The 22,087-nt window shown below is 40.3% G+C and overlaps 1 protein-coding gene across 2 annotated transcripts; it reads left to right on the top strand.

The window, feature by feature from the left end:
• Positions 1-896: 896 nt before the first annotated feature.
• Positions 897-17,680, top strand: LOC149821488 (sulfoquinovosyl transferase SQD2-like). 2 transcript variants are annotated; one of them, XM_089982921.1, is made up of 7 exons: positions 897-1,138; positions 2,198-2,264; positions 3,122-3,239; positions 16,249-16,304; positions 16,391-16,628; positions 16,738-16,813; positions 16,897-17,680. In XM_089982921.1, the coding sequence occupies exons 1-5, from the start codon at positions 1,042-1,044 to the stop codon at positions 16,410-16,412; spliced, it is 360 nt and encodes a 119-aa protein (XP_089839047.1). In that variant the 5' UTR covers positions 897-1,041; the 3' UTR covers positions 16,413-16,628; positions 16,738-16,813; positions 16,897-17,680. The 2 variants fall into 2 exon arrangements, with proteins under 2 accessions (XP_089839047.1, XP_089839048.1); XM_089982922.1 differs by lacking the exons at positions 16,249-16,304; positions 16,391-16,628; positions 16,738-16,813; positions 16,897-17,680 and adding an exon at positions 15,554-15,581 and having other exon boundaries at positions 3,122-3,313.
• Positions 17,681-22,087: the final 4,407 nt, after the last annotated feature.

Raw genomic sequence — 22,087 nt, 5'->3', positions numbered from 1 at the left:
ATTACCTTTTTTTTGGCAGGGTCAACCTATTCTTTGTAAAGATCTTCAATTATTTCTCTCGGATGAGTATGTACAACCACCAATTGAAACAATATTGAATATAACAAACATTTGAGAAACTATATCAATTTGAATGGTGCAGTGAGTTGCCATTACGAATGAGCTCGTTTGCTTGCAAAGGATATGTGAGATCTGACTCCTGATACAGAGTTGTTGTCAAAACTTTTGCAGAAGAACATGGAGCTACCAGCTGCAGAGTATACTTTTGAATCTGTTCTTGTTGATTTAATATCTGATAGATCCTCAACTGCACGACAAAGGGTGGTCTGACAACAGACGACGGTAAAAGGTAGTCCAACAGCAGACGACGGTAAAATGTGCTCTCATGACAGCAAACGACGTAAAGAGTGCTCCTCCAGAGGTGTAAGGGTGATCCGGAATGGAGAGACGACATATTTTGAGGTTGAGACTCTTTAAGAAGAGGCGTTGCTTAGGGCGAAAACAAAAGATTATCCTCTATTTTTTGGCTGAAAGAGATTTTGATACATTACTCAAAACATACGCTAACAGTGGAAAAAAATACTTTTAGTCTTTGCAAACTCACCTGATGCTAAGTGATGCAGACACACGCGGGGAAACGAACCCATGTGCCATAAGTGGCGCTCATTAGGACCGGAGAACACGCACCTGTTCCGGGGGCATATAACCTGCTCCCCCTTTCCATTATTCCTCCCTCCCATGGAGAATACCCTCTTTAAAGCCACTGCCTCAGATTCTCCATATTTTCTTCCAACTCTCTCTCTCTCTCTCTCTCTCTGCACCTATAAATCAATACCACCATGGCTACTTCTCTATATATGAATCCACTAGTCCCTCAGAGTGTTTCTCCGGCGTATTCTGTGCAGAAACAGCTGGTAAGACTCTTTCTTCGTGGTTGCAGAACGACCACCTTGCGCAGAAACGCGGTATCGGTCGCTAGAGGCAAGAGGTGTAGAGTCGGAGGAAGGGGGAACCCGAATTCGGGTGAAATGGCGGTGGTGGATGGGGAAGAGGACGTTCCACCGGTTAAAGAGCCGCACGTTGAACCCAATTCTAGGCCGAGAAGGATCGCCCTCTTCGTTGAGCCTTCGCCTTTTGCGTGCGTCTCCTTCTGTACTTACTGTTTTCTGCATTCCGATTGCCTTATGATTCGAACTCTTCTTGAAGTTGGGTGCTCTGTTTTTCTGTTTTTTGTCAGACCAATTTCTTGGTTTGCTGATACCTGTGAGATTGTTCCTAAATTCGTTTGATCCGGTTATTGTTATCTGAGCTTCAGTTCGGAGAAACAGAAAACTTGGTTGTTGAAATTTTGAGTGTTTTGTTGCAGTGGACTTCAGAATTGTGATGTTGGTCTTGTTGGTTTGTTGCGGGTGTCAAAATTTTGAGTGTTTTGTTGCAGCGGATTTAAGAATTGTGATGTTTGTCGTGTTGGTTTGTTGATCTTTTTGGTTGAATTCTGGCATCTTGTTTAGGTAGCTTGCTTAATTTATTTGTTGTTGAACTTTTTCAATCTGAGTGATTTACTCTTTTGTGGTCAATTTATTCCAGGTTTGATTCCTGTCGAATAACAGAAATTGCATAGGTTTTAGCTGGAAAGAAAAAATAAGTTTCAGAGAATGATATCTTTCTGATGTATTTTTTGGGTTGGTGGCTTCATTGAATAAAGAAAACTAGGAGAAAAGATTGCTTGGAGGCATATGTACAGATACACCATTTAGCTACTTGTTTGAGGAAATGTCACAGAGAAGTTCTTCCTGAATACCTTTTTCTATCCAGTCTCCAGAACAGTACATTTGATTCACTGTGTTAATTCTCAGATCTATGATTCATTTAAGCCCTGTTTATCGATTCTAGAAAATTACATGTATATTGAGATCTGAACTTGAATCTGCATTTTAGGAAGATCATCAGATCTTGTATTCTTTGAGGTAAACGTCAGTTTGTGCTTCGAGCGAACAGATTTCAAGTCAAAGCAGTTATCTTGCTACAGTTAGCAGGAAGTTGCACCTACTTTTGATGTCGTACCAGTTCTTTCATGGAGCTAAGCTGATAAAATATGGATCCTGATCTGTCTTTTCTCCTGTTATATTCCTTTATTGAAAAAAAGAGGAGAAAAAAGCCACATTATAAACTGATGGATACTGTTTCAATGCTGCAGTTACATCTCAAGGTATAAGAATCGCTTTCAGAATTTCATCAAGTATCTGCGTGAAATGGGGGATGAGGTATTGCTTTATCCACTTAACTCATTTGTTTATCTTACAATTCTAATCTCACAACTTTCCTTAAATAAGTGTAGAAACTACTTCTGGAGCTTTAGTTACCCTAAAAGATGTACTCTTAGTCAGACATCGACTGGTTTTGCTTCATTCAGATAAATATAATGATATCTTTTACATAGATTAGTATTAATGCTGTATTTGATATGTAGGTCATTGTGGTCACCACCCATGAAGGTGTCCCACAAGAGTTCTATGGTGCAAAATTAATTGGCTCATGGAGATGATGTTTACATACATCATATGTTTGTCTGGCATTCTGACTTTTAGCAATATCTGTGTGTGTGTGCATGCATGCATTATGCACTTAAATACACCTAGAAGTTTTGAATATATAGTCATTCACTTCCAAGTCATCATTGTCAAAATTGAAATCACCACGTATGGGTATGACAGTCTGCTGAAGGAATCTTCACAAAAATAGAGATTTTCCAGGTCCCGAAACTCTAAAACTTCCAAGGCATCGCCACCAGTAGGGTTTTCTCATGCTAATTCTCTTTTGCAAAAGACTGGATTTTGCCTGTGCTACGGTGATGCTTATGCATTTACTATTATCTTGAAAACCTGCAACTTATTGACTGTGGGTTGGAAATGTGTTGTGTTCCTGAAAAAGTTGGTCCACCTTTGACAGACTGTATTATTCTGTGTTGCCTAGATTGTAAACTGAGATAATCAAGTTTTTAGTATGGAAGCTGTACTTATAAGCTTAACCTCACCATCATGGCACATTCTGTGTGGAGGTTGTCTTGCTTTTTTCTGTATTCATCTATCCAGGGCTTTTAACACTTGTGTTTTGCTTACAGCTTCCCCTGCCCATGGTTCCGAAATGTGCCACTCTCACTGGCCCTGAGCCCAAGAATCATTTCTGAAGTTGCAAAGTTCAAGCCTGACATAATCCATGCATCATCACCTGGAATTGTGGTATGTGACAAGCGGGAATGACTTGTCATCATAGGTTCATATTTCATTACTGACTGTTACTCATGAACCTTCAGGTATTTGGTGCACTAGTTATTGCCAAACTATTATGTGTTCCCTTGGTGATGTCTTTACCACACTCATGTTCCAATGTGAGTCCAGTTGCTTCTGTTCTAATGTTGATGATACAGTTGAATTCACAAGATGTAACGCCTCGATCTGGGACCTCGGGAGTCCAAGTTCGGTTGGTATTATTTTCCAAAGAGAAAGTGTACAGTGTTCACACAGATGACTATTTTGTTTTTCATTATCTTTCAATAACTTACTTTCTTTACATAGTTAATCATTCATAACAAAAGAGAGTAACAATTACATAAATGTTCAATGACAAGAAAGTAAAAACTATCAAGTGCTCTACCGAAGAAGTAGTCGATCAAGTCCTGTCTGTGCTAGTGTGCCTGAAACCTACAATTATAATTAAATAGGGGGTGGGTCTACAACCCAGTAAAAAATAATTATAAATAAACATTTAAACTTACAACTTTAGTGGGCTTTAAGCCCCTAGTCTGAGTTTAGTTTTTGACACACCACACATGTTTGTATGTTTTAATTACCCTCGATATACTTTTAAATATTTTATCACACCAAACTAATCATAGGTTAGTTATACCAGTCATAACTGTGTATGGGCATAGCAACCCGCGTAAAACACTCTAATTCTACATGTTGGCTAGACAATGAACCATACACTCCCAGTGGTTCCCGGATCACCAAGCACTGTAGTGAAACAAAAAGAGAACTCCGCCGGTAGCTAGCTGGGAGGTCAGACTCAATCTAAATCTCAGTATGGTTCATGCTACATCCTAATCATAGTAGTTCTCAACCATCCATAGTCGTTTAGAGTCCCCAAACACTGTGTGAGTGTAACCCTAAGTCATAGGCTAAGTTCAACACATAGACCCACATTCTCAAACTCGTATTTCACTCATTCTTTCACAAGTGATATCATGAAATGATCACGACAAATCTCATTCTTTAATCTTAAGATGATATTAGGACTCACACTTATTCCATAATAAACACGCAATGATGTAAGATCTCTACATTGTTAAATCATCGGTGGCCCACTCTCCATGGTGTCTGCACTATGGTCGCAAACCAAATAACCCTTACCACAGGTCGTCACTTTTGGGATTTAAGGGGTTATTCATGTTAATCTCAATATATCTATTCATGCAACATGAATATAATAAAAATGAAACTCAAGTCTAAACACAATCTCATCACAATGCATGTCATTAGCAGTTTATTACATAATTATGCTATCACAAAATAAATTTTCTAACATGCATGACATACAACAACTAATATGTATTCCACAATTAACATGTGTATTTAATCATCTTATAGTATCATACATGGTTAATTTATGCATATCATTTTCACACTTAAAAGCTATCATGTTAATAATGTTAATTTACAACAATAACATACAACATAAAAATGTTTATTCATATAAAAAATTACTTATAATATTCCTTACCTCGAGTGCGAATACTGTGCTCTAGTTGCAATCGAGTCTCAAGGTTCCCTAATAGTAGAATCTGGTCATCACATAAGCATATTCGTATTAATGCACAAAACCTCTTATATTCTCACAAAATTAACAAAATACCCTTCCTAAATTGACTTGTGAGACTTCAATTTTTGTGTCACTAATTTTACCAAAATCAATAGATAAGTAGATTCCTCTTTACGATATGAGTCCAACGCACCAAATTTCACTCAATTATGAGTTCGAGGTGCAAAGTTATGTCCATTTTACCAAAATGGATCTTGAGTACACCTAAGAGTATTTTGGTCATTCTGGATTTATTTTTAAAATTAAAAAATAATCCCTACCCAATTCAGGTCCAATGTTGATATGGATCTAAAGCTGTCTGATTGGATCCAAATCCATAACTCATCTGGATCCAAAACTGTCTGACTAAATCCAGACCCAGTTCTGATATGGATCCAGAACTGATCCAATCAGATCCAATTCTGATTTAGATTCAGAACTGATCCGAACCAGATCCAATTCTATCTGGATCCAAAACAATCGGTTTGGATCCAGACTCAGATATCTTTGGATCAGGTTCTAATTGGATCTGTCCTGGTTAACTAGATCCAGAATTGGTTTGATCAAGATCAAACTGGATCCGAACTGAGAGCTGAGACCTAGTCAGATTGAAACGGTTCAGTCTGATCTAGGTTGATTCAAATCGGTCCAGTCTGAACCAGAGTTATTGGAAGCGCATAGGCATATGGGGAAGCACGCTTCTCCAAAGCACATTTCGGAAGCGCGGAACGTCATGCTCTTAAAATGTGGAGGGAAGCGTTTCCCTTTTTTGGAAAGCACGCTTCTCTTTTACAGGAAACACATCTCCCATTTATGGGAAGCACGCTTGCCCTGCGCTTCCCCCACGTTTTCCCCTTTTTTCATTTTTTTCCTCTTTTTTCGCTTCCCCCTCGCTTCCTAGGTCACTTTCGGTTTGCTTCCTGCTTCCTAAAATTTTGAAAGTGCCTCGCTTCCCGTATCGCTTCTCGCTCCCTCTTCCTCGACTGACAACCATGGTGTGAACCGACTCAACCTGAACTAGTTCAGCTAGAACCGGTTTGGTTCAGATCGGTTCGATCCGAACTGACCAGATCTAAACCCGATTCAGTCTAAACCGGTTCAACTTTTTTTTCTTCATCTGGGTCGGTGTCGGTTTGGGTGACCCGGTTCGGTCTGGGTCGCACCCAGGCTGGACCGACTCTTTTTTTTAGTATCTGATTTGTTCTAGGCGCGACCCAGGCCAACAGGTTCGGTTTGGGTCATGCCCAGACCGACCCGGTCCCTTGTCAAAAAAAACTTAAAAGCGAAAGGGGCAGAGCCCCTTCCGTTTTTATATATGCAGAGGGTTGGCCGACCCTCTCCCTCCTTCCTCCCTATCGCAGAGGGGCCGACCATCGGTGTCTGTCAGCCGACCCCCTCCTCTCTCTCTCTCTCCTAAACCTCTATTTTTTTTTCGTTTAATAGAAGCTCGCCAGAAGCCATGGCTGTCGGCCCCTCCTTTGTCGATAACGAAAAGGACAAAACGAAGAAGAAGAAGAAGAAGAAGAAGAAGAAGAAGAAGAAGAAGAAGAAGAAGAAGAAGAAGAAGAAGAGATGGAGGCTTACCTCGTCACCGACGCCAAAATCCGGTAAGTGCCCTACGATTTGTTTTTCTTCTCTCCCTCGCTCTCAGTCGCTCTTGATGCAGGGTGGGGGAAGAGGGCCTGCGTGAGGGTTTTTATAGCCCTCACCCCCTCTCGCGAATTTTGGGGGTGAGGTTTATCCTCACCCCTTTTCAATTTATTGAAGGCGGTTCCCTCAAATGGGGAACCGTCTTCTTTTTTTTTAACAGTCATCTCCTCCGACGAAATCGTCGAAGGAGGTTTACAATTCTACCCCCCTTAATAGAAGATTTGTCCCAAATCTTACCTGAAAACACTTGTAGAAATTGTGCACGGGCGTCTGATTCGCGCTCCCATGTAGCCTCATTTTTATTGTGATGACTCCATCTAACTAATATCAGAGGTATTTCTTTGTTTCTTAGTTTCTGTACTTTTGCATCCAAGATCTCTATAATCACTCATGCTTAAGTAATCTTGTATTTTCAATACTTACCCGACTGCGTTTCAGTATGTGGGAGGGATCGGGCATATACTTCCGCAACATAGATATATGAAATACGTTGTGAATTCCAGACAAAGAAGGTGGCAAAACCAGTTTGTCCAATATATCTTAAATTCAAATTTTCTCTTCGACCAAAACATATCACTCGCTTAAAAGAAAATATCTTCAAAAATACATGATCACCATACTCAAATTCTAACTCACGACGTCTTTGTTCTGCATAACTTTTCTGTCGACTTTGCACTGCTAGAAAATGCTCTCGAATGAATCTCACCTGGTCTGCCATCTGCTGCACCAAATCAGACCCTAACAATCTTCTTTCTTCGACCTCATCTCAACATAAGGGTGTTCGACACCGTCGACCATACAATGCCTCAAACGGAGCTATGCCTATACTTGCTTAAAAACTATTATTGTAGGCAAACTCCATCAGAGGTAGGATGTCATTCCACAAATCACTATACTCTAAATTGTATGCTCTTAACATGTCCTTTAGGGTCTGAATGATTCACTCTGACTGGGGGTGAAATGCTATGCTCATTTTTAATTGTGTCCCCATAGCTTCCTGAAAACTCTGTTAGAATCGTGATGTTAACTTCGAGTCTCTATCTGTAACAATCAAATCAGGTACTCCATGAAGTTAGACAATTTCTTTAATAAACAATTGGGCCAACTGGTCACAAGAGTGAGTTGTCTTACTGGCTAAAAAGTGAGCTGACTTAGTTAGCCTGTCAACAATCACCCATACTGAGTTCATCCAATTTTTGGTCCTTGAGAGTCCTGAGACAAAATCCATATTGACATTTGCCCTTTTTCATTCAGGTATAGGGAGTGGTTGCAGTAATCCACCGAGTCGTTGGTGTTCAATTTTCACTTGCTGGCACACCAGATACTTGCTTACAAACTCAGCAATATCTCTCTTCATTCTGCTCCACCAAAATGTATCTTTCAAATCTCGATACATTTTAGTGATGTCCGAGTGGATGCAATATTTAGAGTGATGTGTCTCGCCTAATAACTAATGCCTGAGCTGATTATTCTTAGGAATACACACTCTATTAAGACATTTGAGAAGTCCTTGATCATCAACTTTGAAGTCTGACTCCTTACTTTCCGAAATCTTCTGCCTCACTTGGGCCAACTCTAGATATAAGGGTTACTTTTCCTTAATTTGCTCCTACAATTCTGACCTCAATGTGGTTTGCATAAATAATAACTGATCTGGTAAGCATTGAGCTTCTACTTTCTAAAGCGCGGCCGAAGAAAATAAACCCCAATCTGCGAGTCTGGCTAATGATCCTGATTTTCTGCTAAGAGCATCAACAATTACATTTGCTTTTCCTGGATGATATTTCAGCTCAAAGACATAATCTTTTAAAAATTTCAGCCATTTCCTCTGCCTCAAATTTAAGTCATTTTGCGAAAACAAATATTTGAGGTTTTGATGGTTGGTAAAAACTTCAAATTACTCACCATATAAGTAGTGTCTTTATATTTTAAGGGTAAAAATTACCATTGCAAGCTTCAAGTCATGCGTCATATACTTTACTTCATGTGTTTTGAGTTGGCGAGATGCATAAGCTATCACCTTACCATGTTGCATCAGAACACAACCCAATCCCTTATGAGAGTCATCGCTATAAATAGTGAAACCTCCGAATTCAGAAGGTAAGACCAACACTAGAGCAGTGGTCAAACACTTCTTTATCTCCTAAAAACTTCGCTCACACTTATCATTCCACTCAAAGTTTACGTCTTTCTTAGTGAACTTTGTCATTGGAGCTGCCATCAGAGAAAACCCTTTCATAAATCGTCGGTAGTATCAAGCCAATCCCAAGAAACTACGAATCTCGATAGGATTCTTAAGTTTAGACCAATTGCTGACTACTTCAATCTTCGTAGGGTATACCATGATTCTGTCTTTAGAAACAATATGTCCAAGGAAGGACACTTGTTTCAACCAAAAGATATACTTAGAGAATTTGACATAAAGTTGATGTTCTCTTAGTGTCTGCAGAACTATCCTTTGGTGTTCTTCATGCTGCTCCCTCGTGGTGGAATAAATGAGGATGTCATCAACAAATACCACTACAAACTTATCTAAATATGGTCTGAAAACCCTATTCATTATATTCATGAAGGCTACTGGTGCATTAGTCAGACCAAAATGTATGACCAAAAATTTATAATGATCATATCTTGATCTGAACGCCGTCTTGGCTACACCTTCTTTCTTAATCTTCAGTTGATGATAACGCGATCTCAGATCCAACTTCGAGAAACATGCAGCTCCTTGAAGTTGATCGAACAAATCATCAATTCGCGGCAATGGATATTTATTCTTGATGGTCACTGTATTCAGTTGCTGATAATCTATACACATTCATAGTGATCCATCATTCTTCTTGACGAACAGAGTTAGAGCACCCCAAGGAGATACTGACGATCGAATAAAACCTTTCTCCAACAATTTTACAATTGCTCATTGAGTTCCTTAAGTTTTCTGCAGGTCCCATCCGATAAGGAGCCTTCGAAATGGGAGTTGTTCCTAGGATAAGGTCGATCTGGAATTCAATTTCTCGATCGAGAGGGAGACCTGAAAATTCCTCCAAAAAAACATCAGCATATTTATAAACTATGTCCACATCAGATAAGGTGAGATCTTCTCTTTTCGGTCTTCATATAGGCCAAAAATCCCATGCATTCTTCTTGAATGTATTTGTTGGCCTTTAGAAAAGATATGATCGTTGGTTTGGGTAGTTTCCTAACACCTTGATATGTGAAAGTTGGAGTCTGGGGGTTTTGGAAACTGACACACTTCTTTCTGCAATCAATGGCGGCATGATGGTTCGACAACCAATTCATGCTAAAAACATCTATGTCATTGAAATCGAGTTATAATAAGTTCACAGGCAACTCATGGTTTTCTATTTTTACTATACAATTGTTATATACCGTGTCCACAACGGTGGACTCGCCTATAGGTGTTTCTATTAAGTAAGAAACACTCAATCGAGAAGGTGCAACAGATAACCATTTCCCAAAAGTTGAGGTGATGAAACTATGTATAGCTCTAGAGTCAAACAATATATATGCTAGAATACTAAAAATAGGAAGTGTACCTTCAACCACTCCAGGGCTAGCAAGAACTTCTTAAAGAGCACCCGCATAAGCGCGACCTGGTACCACGGACTTCTACTTCGGGGGTGCACTGCTTCTCCCATCATGTTGCGGGCAGTCATTGACATATTGACCCATCTGCTGGCAGTTGAAGCACCTGACATTCTTTAGGTCACATGTTCCCTCGTGCCTCTGGAGAGCACAAGTCCTGTATGCGTTGTCCAACTGGGCCGACTTTTGGATCTTTTTTCTTTTAGCTTGCTGGCCTCTCACATTTGACTTGCTTACCTTGGTTCTGACCAAGGGTTTGACCTTCGTACTGTCTCTTATGCTCCTGCTGAAATCTCCCCTTATACTAAATTTTTCTTCGAGAGGACTCTGCTATATCACTACCATTATGCCATGCCTTATCTTTATTCTTAGGCTTCTCTTTCGTCTTCAATTATCAAAATTCGTACCTTGAGACGTAGTCCATGAGCCGACTGTACTTCTTTATCTGTTGTAGCCCTACCAACCTTAGGATTTTGGGTCTAAGCCCCTCTCAAATCGCCTGCGCTTCTCTTTCTTATTCTCATTTGCCACCAAGGACTTGGCAAAACGAGAAAGAGAGTTGAAGCGAATTGTATATTGGGCTACAGTTATATCGTCTTGCTTCAACTTCTTTAATTCTTCCTCCTTTTCCACCCTCTGGCACTAAAAGAATTGTATGTAGAATCTCCTCACAAAAGTATACCAAGGCAAGGCAAATATGTGTCCTTCTCCAAGGTGTCTCTGATTGACCTCCACCAGTGCTCTGCATTGCTGGTCAAATTCGACACGGCTATCCATACCCTCTGATCCTCTGGACACTGAATAACATCCAAGGCATTTTTCACCTGCATGAGCCAATTCTCTACTACAACATCATCAGGAATGCCATCGAAAAGTGGAGGTTACATGTTCTTAAATCTTTCCACCCACAAAGTGATGCCAGAAATAATCGTTTGGGGTTGATTTTGCTGAGCTTGGGTCATTTGCAAGAGCTCATACGGAATGCGGTTCGTGGTATACTCTAGCGGTATCCTCGTGCTTTCTCATGCGGCGCTTCCCATTGGCGATCCTTAAGAGATCCACATGCTCTCTTCTCTACCCTCATGCGGAGCATGCCTCTCAGGAGTACGAAAAGACAAACGTGCTCTACAAACTTGCGCACCTTCCGAGGTGAAGGACGATGAAGGCGCCCTTCGGGATGGTCCAGCAAGGCGCTCTCCATCCCTAACTGCTGCGTCGAGCCGACTCATTTCTCGCCTGGCGGCTACAGTGTCCTTAGATAGATAGGACGTTCTCCTATGAATGACAATGTATGCTGCATTGAAATTATCACGTAATTCACTTGTCCTCATTTGCATCATTTATACTCGCACGAGATTTCATCACGTAAATCACTTGTCCTCATTTGCATCATTTATACTCGCACGAGATTTCATCACAGGCAAACAATTATGACACTGATATAAGAAAATATTTATTTTATTCTTCATTTCATTACATGAAAAGAAAATATAACTAGCAAGCAAAAAGAAAAATAATGTAAGACAAAAGATAATCAAATTAAACTAAATAAGCTTAAGTATTCCTAAATACTTCACTATATCATTCTTCAATCCATCCAAAGCTTGGTTCTCTCCGTGAACTCCTTTGTGTCTGCTGAAGGTGAGTCGCAGGATGAGCATTCAGGTCATACTGGGGCGAAGCAAGAGTGTAGGTCGGTGAAGCAGGAGTATAGGTAGGTGAGGCGGGATCATCAGTGAGATTTGCATCCTCGCCTTCTTCCGCCGAACTCCCTGATGTTGTCCATCCCTGCCCTAATCCTGAGCTGCTCCTGTTTGCTTCAGCAACTTGCCATACTGCTTCAGTGGCCTGAATTGCCGCCCTCCTAGTTTCTTTAGAAGGAAACTCCCCAATTGGATGCGAAACTCCTCGATTGGCTATACTCATTGCAGTTGTATAATTGGCTTGGGGCATATGTCGTCCTCGTGCATTGGTCATACGAGACCATCTCCGAGACTTAAAGTTTGCGTTAGGGGATGCCCTCCTCGAGCTGCCATCCAATCTCTCGTCATTCGGCTACGCGTTGACCGAGTTCTCTGACGATGGGATTGATGAGTCTCTCGCCCGTATGACTGTGTCTGTCACCCCCGAATAGTGTCGGGGTAGTCCTGTCGGTAAGCGTCTCTTTTCCCGACTATGATATAAATCAACGAGAGTCGTGGTGTCAGATCTCGAACTATTTAAGCCATGCTTGCCATAACTCCAATCACCATCGTCATTGTAGCGACAAACTCCTCTCTTCCTATAATAGGTGGCTCTGAAAGGTCTTGTACCCTAGGGTCTTCGTCATTGTTGCGCTCGCTAGCCATTTCCTAATCACAAAACAACCTAGTTATTAACATGTTCTCATCGAGTAGAGACTTATGTCATATCCTATGTCATTGAAGTTGTTATGAATGATGAACTTCTTTGTGAGAACCTGGCTTTGATACCATTTTGTAACACCCCGATCTGGGATCTCGAGAGTCCGAGTTCGGTTGGTATTACTTCCTAGAGGGAAAGTGTACAAAGTTCACACAGAGAAAACATGACTAATTTTTTTTTTCCATTATCTTTCAATAACTCACTTTCTTTACATAGTTCATTATTCATAACAAAAGAGAGTAACAATTAATAGATGTTCAATGACAAGAAAGTAAAAACTACCAAGTGCTCTGCCGAAAAAGTAGCCGATCAAGTCTTGTCTGTGCTAGTGTGCCTGAAACTTACAATTGTAATTAAACAGGGAGGTAAGTCTACAACCCAGTAAGAAATAATTATAAGTAAATAAACATTTAAACTTACAACTGTAGTATTATAAGTAAATAAACATTTAAACTTACAACTGTAGTGGGCTTTAAACCCTAGTCTGAGTTTAGTTTTTGATACACCACACATGTTTGTATGTTTTAATTATCTCCCAATATACTATTAAATATTTTAACACCATACTAATTCTAGGTTGGCTATACCGGTCATAGTCGTCTATGGGCATAGCAATCCGCATAGAACATCCCAATTCTATATGTTGGCCAGACAATGAACCATACACTTCTAGTGGTCTTCGGACCACCAGGCACTACAGAGAAACAAAATGGGACCCCATCGATAGCTAGTCGGGAGGTCAGACTCAATCTCAATTTCGGTATGGTTCATGTTACATCCTAACCATGATGGTTCTCAACCATCCATGGTTGTTTAGAGTCCCATAACACTGTGTGAGTGTAACCCTAAGTCATAGGCTAAGTTTAACACATAGACTCACATTCTCAAACTTGTATTTCACAAGTGATATCATGAAATGATCACGACAAATCTCATTCTTTAATCTCAAGATGACATTAGGACTCCCACTTATCTCATAATAAGCATACAACGATGTAGGGTCTCTACATCGTTAAATCACCGGTGGCCCACTTTCCATAGTGGCTGCACTCTGGCCGCGAAACAGGTAGCCTTTACCACAGGTCGTCACTTTCGGGATTTAAAGGGTTATGCATGTTAATCTCAATATATTTATTCATACAACATGAATAGAATAAAAATGCGACTCAAGTCTAAATACAATCTCATCACAATGCATGTCATTAGCAGTTTATCACATAGATATGCTATCACAAAATAATCTTTTTAACATACATGACATACAACAATTAATATGTATTTCACAAATAACATATATATTTAATCATCTCATAATATCATACATGGTCAATACATGCATATCATTTTCACACTTAAAAGCTATCATGTTAATAATGTTAATTCACAACAATAACATGCAACATAAAAATGTTTATTCACATCTAAAATTACTTATAATATCTCTTACCTCGAGTGCAAATACTGTGCTCTAGTTGCAATCGAGTCTCAAGGTGCCCTGATAGTAGAATCTGATCATCACATAAGATATTCGTATTAATGCACAAAACCTCAATTTTTGTGTCACTAATTTTATCAAAATCAATAGACAAGTATATTTCTCTTTACGATACGAGTCCAACGCACCAAACCTCACTCAATTCCGAATTCGGAGTGCAAAGTTATGTTCATTTTACCAAAATGGATCTCGAGTATACCTAAGGGTATTTTGGTTATTTGGGATTTATTATTTAAGGGACGACTATTAGACCCGCTTTACTATATGGTACGGAATGTTGGGTTGCCAAGAGACATCATATTCAAAAAATGAGTGTAGCTGAGATGATGGATGTGTGAAAATACAATAAAAGATAAGATTCAGAACGAGGAGATACGTAAGAAGGTAGGTGTTGCACCCATTGAAAATAAGATGCGAGAGAATCGTTTACGGTGGTTTGGACATATTCGGCGAAGGCTTAATGATGCTCCAGTTAGAAGGTTGGAGAAATGGGAAAATATATTAGTTAAAAGAGGTCGGGGTAGGCCTAGGAAGACTTGGATGGAGATGATAGGAAAGGATATGAATGCTTTGAACCTCACCGAGGACATGACATTGGATAGAAATGATTGGAGGAAAAGGATTCATGTGGAGGACCCAAAATGAATTTCTTTTTTGGTTCATATCGCTGACCCCAATTGTTTTGGGATGAAGGCGTAGTTGTTGTTGTTGTTGTTGGGATTTATTCTTTAAGTTTGAAAATAATCTCAATTCGATTCAAGTCCAATGCTAATCTGGATCCAAAGCTATCTGACTAAATCCAGATCCATAACTCATCTAGATCCAAACCTAGTTCTGATATGGATTCAGAACTGATCTAATTTCGATATGGATCCAGAACTGATTTGAACCAGATCCAGTTATGTTCTATATCCAGAACAGTCAATCTGGATCCAGACTTAGATCTCTTTAGATCTGGTTCTAATTGGATCTGTCCAGGTTAACTAGATCCAAAATTGGCCTGATCCAGATCAAACTGGATCCGAAGTGAGAATCGAGACCTAGTCAGACCGATTCGGTCTGACTCGAGTTGGATCCAAATCGGTTCGGTTTGAACCGACTCAACCTGAACTGGTTCAGCTAGAACCAGTTTGGTTTAGACCGGTTCAATCTGAACTTACCAGATCTGAACCAGGTTCAATCTAAACTGGTTCAACCTGAACCTGTTCGGTTTGAATCAGTTCAACTTTTTTTTTTCATCTGGGTTGGTCTCGGTCTGGGCCTAGGCCGAACCAGTTCTTTTTTTTTAATATCTGATTCGGTCTGGGCGCGACCCAGATCGACGGTCTGGGCGTGACCCAGATCGACGGTCTGGGTCGTGTCCAAACCGACCCGGTTTGGTCCGGGTCACACCCAGACCGACCCAGTCCCCTCTAAAAAAAAAACTTAAAAGCGGAAGAGGCAGGGCTCCTTTCGTTTTTACATGGCGTCGGCCGACCGGCTCCCTCCTCCTCCTCCTCTCTCTCTCTCTCTCCTAAACCTCTGTTTTTTTTTTTCGTTTAACAGAAGCTCGCCAGCAGCCATGGCTGCCGTCCCCCCCTTTGTTGAGAACGAAAAGGAGAAAACGAAGAAGAAGAAGAAGAAGAAGAAGAAGAAGAAGAAGAAGAAGAAGAAGAAGAAGAAGAAGAAGAAGAAGAAGAAGAAGAAGAGATGGAGGCTTACCTCGTCGCCGGCGCCGGAATCTGGTAAGTGCCCTACGATTTTTTTTCTTCTCTCCCTCGCTCTCTGCCGCTTCCTCTCTCTCTCTCGCTCTCGATGCAGGGTGGGGGAAGAGGGCCTGCGTGAGGGTTTTTACAGCCCTCACGCAGGGTGAGGATAAACCTCACCCCCTCCCGCGGATTTTTGGGGTTGAGGTTTATCCTCACCCCTTTTCAGTTTATCGAAGGCGGTTCCCCCAAATGGGGAACCGTCTCTCTCTCTCTCTCTCTCTTAACGGTCATCCCCTCCGACGAAATCGTCGGAGGGGGTTTACACAAGAATAATTCACTTATTCAGGAATGCGGTTTTAATATTAAGTTAATAGTAGTGATCTCTCAGTACTCTGGACTTGTTTCAGTACTATCAACCTCACTGATATGTCTGATATGACTTGCATTGATCTGTCCATGTCACTCTAATATCTTCTTAATTTTCCACATACATGCTAACACTGTTTTTCCTGACGCTGTCACCTCTATCCTGTTTTGATGGCTGTGATGCAGATATATCCCAAGATATACATTTACCTGGCTGGTGAGGCCTATGTGGTTGATCATAAGTATGCAAACTTGTCACCCTCTGTATTTCTTTTCATCCTAATATTTGAATGGTTTTAGTTGCTAAATCTACATGTACTTCATGAAGAATTTCTGCACACAGCTGCTGATCTTACTCTGGTTCCTTCTGCTGCCATCCGTCGAGACCTCCAAGCTGCTCCTGTGACTGCAGGCAAGCTGCATATGTTACCAAATTTGGCTTCTATTTATACACCTCTCACTATTTGCTATTTTTCAGCTAACAAAATAGGACTTTGGAACAAGGGGGTTGACTCAGAGAGCTTCCATCCACATTTCCGGAGTGAAGAGATGAGGATACGGCTTACGTAAGCAAGATGCTCGTCTTCATTTCTTTTTCTAGGTCTTTTGTGTCTCCAGACTCTACACATCTTCTCTTAACAAAGTTGCTAAGTCTTTGCTTTTGCTGCTGGCCAGTAATGGTGAACCAGAAGCCACTCGTAATTCATGTTGGGCGGCTAGGAGTTGAAAAGAGCCTGGATTTCCTTTAAGGGTATGATCTTATGTTGTCTGAAGTGTTGAGCTGGAACTAGTTGTGGTTGAAAATTTATTGCTGAAATCATGATAAGCGTGTAGGATGATGGAGAAACTTCCAGGTGCACGGATTGCATTTATAGGGGATGGACCGTATAGGTAAGCGCAAGGTTTAGTCACTAGCATCTGCAAATTATGCATACAAGCTGGTTATGTCTGCAGGCGGGAACTAGAAAAAATGTTCTCTTGTATGCCTGCTGTCTTCACAGGGATGCTACAGGGAGAGGAACTATCAGATGCATATGCTAGTGGCGATGTGTTTGTGATGCCATCAGAGTCAGAAACGCTTGGGCTGGTTGTGCTAGAGGCTATGTCGTCAGGTGTTCCGGTAGTGGCTGCACGTGCTGGAGGAATACCAGATATAATTCCTGAAGATCAGGATTGGAAGATTGGCTACCTTTTTACGCCTGGTGATTTAGATGATTGCGTTCACAAAGTGCATAGCTTGCCTTCTTGTGAAGAACTGAGAACAACTATGGGAAGAGATGGAGAAGTTTGATTGGCTAGCAGCAACATGGAAGATACGCAACGAGCAGTACAATGCTGCCATTTGGTTCTGGAGGAAAAAGCGGGCCCAACTGTTGAGACCTGTGCAGTGGTTGGTTCGGTTAATATTCAAGTCGCGAGCGGTCAGATATGGTTAGGTTTGTGGATGGATGGATGGATGATTACCATTTTGTGTATGGTTTGTTGCTTTTCCAAATATTCTCTCACTGCATTTTCTTGCGTGCAAATTGTATCGTATCTTGTAGCAAAGGAAGCATTTTTTTTGGACCTTCCTGCACTTCCATTTGTAATCGAAAACAAGGTAAGAATCTTTCTTGATATATCATGTTATTCATTATTGATGAGATAACTGATGCACCATGAAACAAAGAAGCAAGCTTACTTCTGGAGGAAATGCTCAACCCATAGAATGTAAACTGACCATCTTCATTATCCAGCCTTACGGCTCGTTTGTTTCATGCCCCACTTTCATATGAAAGACATGAAAGTGTCACTCTTACTTGCCTGGATTGAAACAAACACCCAAGCGGGAAACAGCGAGTGCCCACACATTTTCCACCAAAATAAAGAGTTTCAATGGAAACCCGTGATACACCTCCCCTCCTGGGGAAGCATTTTCTGCCCAAGGGGGGCTTTGGAGGGATTTCAGTTTCTGCTGATTTCCCTTTCTACAACGTGAAACAAACGGGCTCTTACAGACTGCCCCAAATTCTGCATCCACCATCACCTCATTTATGAGGTGCAATGACCTCCCCATCTGAGATAACCAATTTGGAGCAGACATTGCTAACCACCAAAGCTCCAGTGGAAACCTTTGTGACATCTAACCTGAATCCAGAAATCGAGTGTGGGGATACCACTAGCCCAAATGGCACTACAACAGACAACAAATGCTGAGGAGAGGCAATGAAACCTAAAATGAGACACAGAACATCATCTCTTTCATTCCATTCTCTGCACCAGGGCCGCTTTTGGCCTGCATCATCAGGACCTCAGACGCTTTAATGGTTCAGAAAATGTAAAAGGAGGATCACTGCCAAGCATCACAGCCATCTTTTTCTCTAAGCAGCCTATGATCAACATGATGATCACCCAACCCCATAGTTACCAGGAAACAAAATGGATATGAGAAGCGATGTGTAAAGCGGAAGCAGGGAAGCGAGTGTTAACATGTAGTATGAAGCCGGAGGCGGGATATGGTTTTGAAGCGATTATGTAAGTGCATGAAAAATGCAAAGGAAACACATAGAAAGCAATATGAAGCATGAGTGAAGGCAAATAGAAAATGACATGAACAAGTATAAAACTATATAAAGTCAATATGAAAGTTTGTTATAAAAAAAATATTGTTCTGTAATTTGAAAAACATAAAAAGTGAGTGGGATATGACAAAAAGTGAGAGTGAATAATCTATTTGGGAAACGAGGAAGAAGCAGGCTTCCTATTAAAAGGAAACGAGACAAACGAGTTTTCCCATCTAGCAAGAAGCTTACAGTAACTATGCCCAACCCTTCCCTTCAATCCCATAGAGGAAACCAAGCTACTTTTCTTGAACGTTACACCAGTAAGCACAGGAATTGAAAAGAGTGAAACCATAAGAAACAAATCAAGCAACAAACTTAAACATTTACAGCGGGGACTTATTTTCATCAATCTGGCACTAAACCTTGATTTTTTTTTCCTCAATGATGACATAATGATAATAGAACCTGTTGATTCCTATATCACAGGAATACTCCAACACACCTGCATAAATGAAAAATTACATTAAAATCGCATGTCCCACGTCTTTTTTAGCCGTGTCCTCATGACACACTCCGTGTCCTCCTGGATGATCAAAATCTCATTGCCCTGCGTAAGAATTGCCATCCAGGAACTCCTCTGCTTCATCTGTTCATCATTATATCAGAGCGCTTCATCTTTGTATTGCAATCTAATGCCAGCCATGACAAACCCCACAAACCTTTTTACTAGAATATGAGCGTGATACCAATAAAGTATCCGGATATATATTGGTCAAGGTTGATAGCAGAAGCTTGATTTTGGCGATAGTTTTTTTTTTTATATTTACAAGGAGAAACCACCCTCAAGATCAGAGACCTAGCCTCGCTTGCTTTGTCGGCCGTGGGCTTACCCCTTGCCCCTAGGAAGTCCCCACGCTTCGGCTTGCGCAAGAGGTGACACCCATACGATTTGAACCTAGCCCACCTGCCTAGTGACCTAGAACCCATCCCACTACGCCAAACCCCTTTGAAGCTTGATTTTGGCGATCTTGCAATGACTTTTTTTTTAACCTTCCACTGGGTGTTGATCTAGCTATGGTGGTTTATAACTTAGATCCGACTTACCAACGAGGTGGTATTCCATGTGGTAAGTGGGGTCCTGTGTCAAGCTGAAGGCCCAGGATCGAATCCCTGTGACACTTGGGGCGGCTGTTGTTCTGCTAGGGGTCCGGTGAACCCCAGCTTGCTTATCACAAAACAAAAAAAAAACTTAGATCCAACTTTCTACAACTGCAATTTTTTAAGCAAGATAAGAGCATTAAGGGTAGGCATATGCTTTGATGTCCTAAATGATGAGGTCTTTATGTGGTGGTACTTAGATTACTTAAATTCATTCATCTATGGAGAAAAGGTGAGATGACTATCACAGCATTTTATGCATCCAAACATTCCATAATTTGGAAGTGGTTCAGCTTTTGACTGAGAAAGCTTTCTGAATAAGTGTAATGCGACTTCATGTGATAGGTACTGGAAAAATCTGAATGTTTTCTCAACTGTGGAATATTTTCCGATTGTGGGAATTACAATTGAAGACAAATTACAAGGGAAGGCTTATCCCTACCTCTCCTTATGCTCTTTTTCTTTTTGTTAATTTAATTAGACCTTTTTCGGAATCACACATATGGACACATTTTTTTTTTTAGTGAAACACACGCACATGATAAAACCATCTAAAGGGTATTGTTGGGTATTTTTGTTTCATTTTTTAATTTTTACCATACAATTGTGATGTACCTGCTTGATTAATTATAGGGATCAGCTCTTGAAGTGCTTGATTCCCACACGTGTAAGTTTTTATAAGGTTTGAAATTTCAACGGCTCAAAATCTTACTAAAATTTCAAGGCTCCATGAGATCAGTTTTTTTTTCATCAAAAAATCATGATTCAGGTATCGGTTCCTAATAAATCACCATGCTGAGACAGAATTGTGAAAAGGGCACTGGAAAACCACTAAACCCATCTAGCATGTTTTCATCTCTCTCTCTCTCTCTCTCTCTCTCTATATATATATATATATATATATATATATATATATATATATATTGCAATATTTTTCATTTAAAACAGCAATAATATATATTTCTGTTTTAAACAGCCAAAATATTGCAATATTTTAAGAGTATCACGATATTATCGTTTTATCATGTTAGTCGATTTATATATGTGTTTGTTCCTAATCTTGCCATTTTTTAAATTTTACAGACATTTTGCCAATAAAATATGAGAAGAAAATTTTCAATTTCTCACCAAAATTTGGTTGTCATTATTGTGGTTTTAAACTTTTGTCACTATGCTTGGACTGTGGAGTGTGGACTAGGCAGTGTTGATAATGAAATAAAAACAAAAAGGTCATAGTTTTGCCAAGACAAGATTTTTGAAAGGGATCAGAGGTGGGGTCGGGTTATGCCATGTTGGACAAGATCCGGGTGCAGATTGGGTGAGCTGAACTGGATTGATGGCAACAACCCAAGTGGTTAAAGTCTACAGAATTGAAAGGAGGTGCAATTACATTTGCACAAATGCAATGTGCCCCAGCACCTGATCGCTCTTTATCTGCTGTTGGGCCCCACTCTGACAGGTTTCAGGTACATTGACGGGTGGAGAAGATTGTAAAACGTGGAGGAACCTAATTCTCATGAAGCCTTTGGGAAGGGAAAAAAACACGTTTATGGAGAGAGAGAGAGAGAGAGAGAGAGAGAGAGAGAGATGACTGGGTTTTAGGCGGCAACCCATCTGACTGTGATGGGTACTTGTGCTCTTTGGGAATTAGAACGATGCAGCAGCCAGAGCAAGACATCCCCATAGGTTTATGGGGTTCATTCGGATCTATCTTGATTATTTGAGTTTTTTTATAATTATTTTGTTGGATATTAGTGTAACACCCCGATCTGGTATCTCGGGAGTCCGAGTTCAATTGATATTACTTCTCAGAGGAAAAGAGTTCAAAGTTCACACAAAGAAAATATGACTAATTTTTTTTATCTTTTTATTCATATAATCAACTTTTTCTTTACAATGTTCATCATTCATAAAAAAAATAAAATAATTACATCTTTATTCAATGATAAGAAAACAAAATCTATCAAGTACTTTGCTGATGACGAAGAAGCTGCTCACGTTCTGTTTGTATGAATATGCCTGAAACTTACAGTTGTAATTAAACATTAGGGGTGAGTCTACAACTCAGTAAGAAATAATTAGAAGCAAATAATATTTAAATTTACAACTGTAGTGAGCTCTAAGCCCCAAGTCTTAGTTTAGTTTTTGACACACCACACACATTGGTATATTTTAATTACCCCAATTAACTTTCTTAACACTCTCTCAAAATAACTATCACTAAGTCGACTATACTGGTCATAGTCGTCTATGAGCATAGCAATTCCGTAGAATACCTCAATTCTACATGTTGGTCAGACAATGAACCATACAATCCCAGTGGT

Source organism: Nuphar pumila, chromosome 12, assembly GCF_984573655.1.
Source record: "Nuphar pumila chromosome 12, dmNupPumi1.hap1.1, whole genome shotgun sequence".
NCBI lineage: Eukaryota > Viridiplantae > Streptophyta > Magnoliopsida > Nymphaeales > Nymphaeaceae > Nuphar > Nuphar pumila.
This window is presented reverse-complemented; position numbering and strand designations above follow the sequence as displayed.

Bases quoted from the DNA above. Each gene is read 5' to 3' on its own strand.
- LOC149821488 (XM_089982921.1), top strand. From the start codon at position 1,042: ATGGGGAAGAGGACGTTCCACCGGTTAAAGAGCCGCACGTTGAACCCA. The intron at 1,139-2,197 runs GTGCGTCTCCTT...TCAATGCTGCAG, and splicing joins GTTGAGCCTTCGCCTTTTGC to TTACATCTCAAGGTATAAGA. The intron at 3,240-16,248 runs GTATGTGACAAG...GCTGTGATGCAG, and splicing joins CATCATCACCTGGAATTGTG to ATATATCCCAAGATATACAT.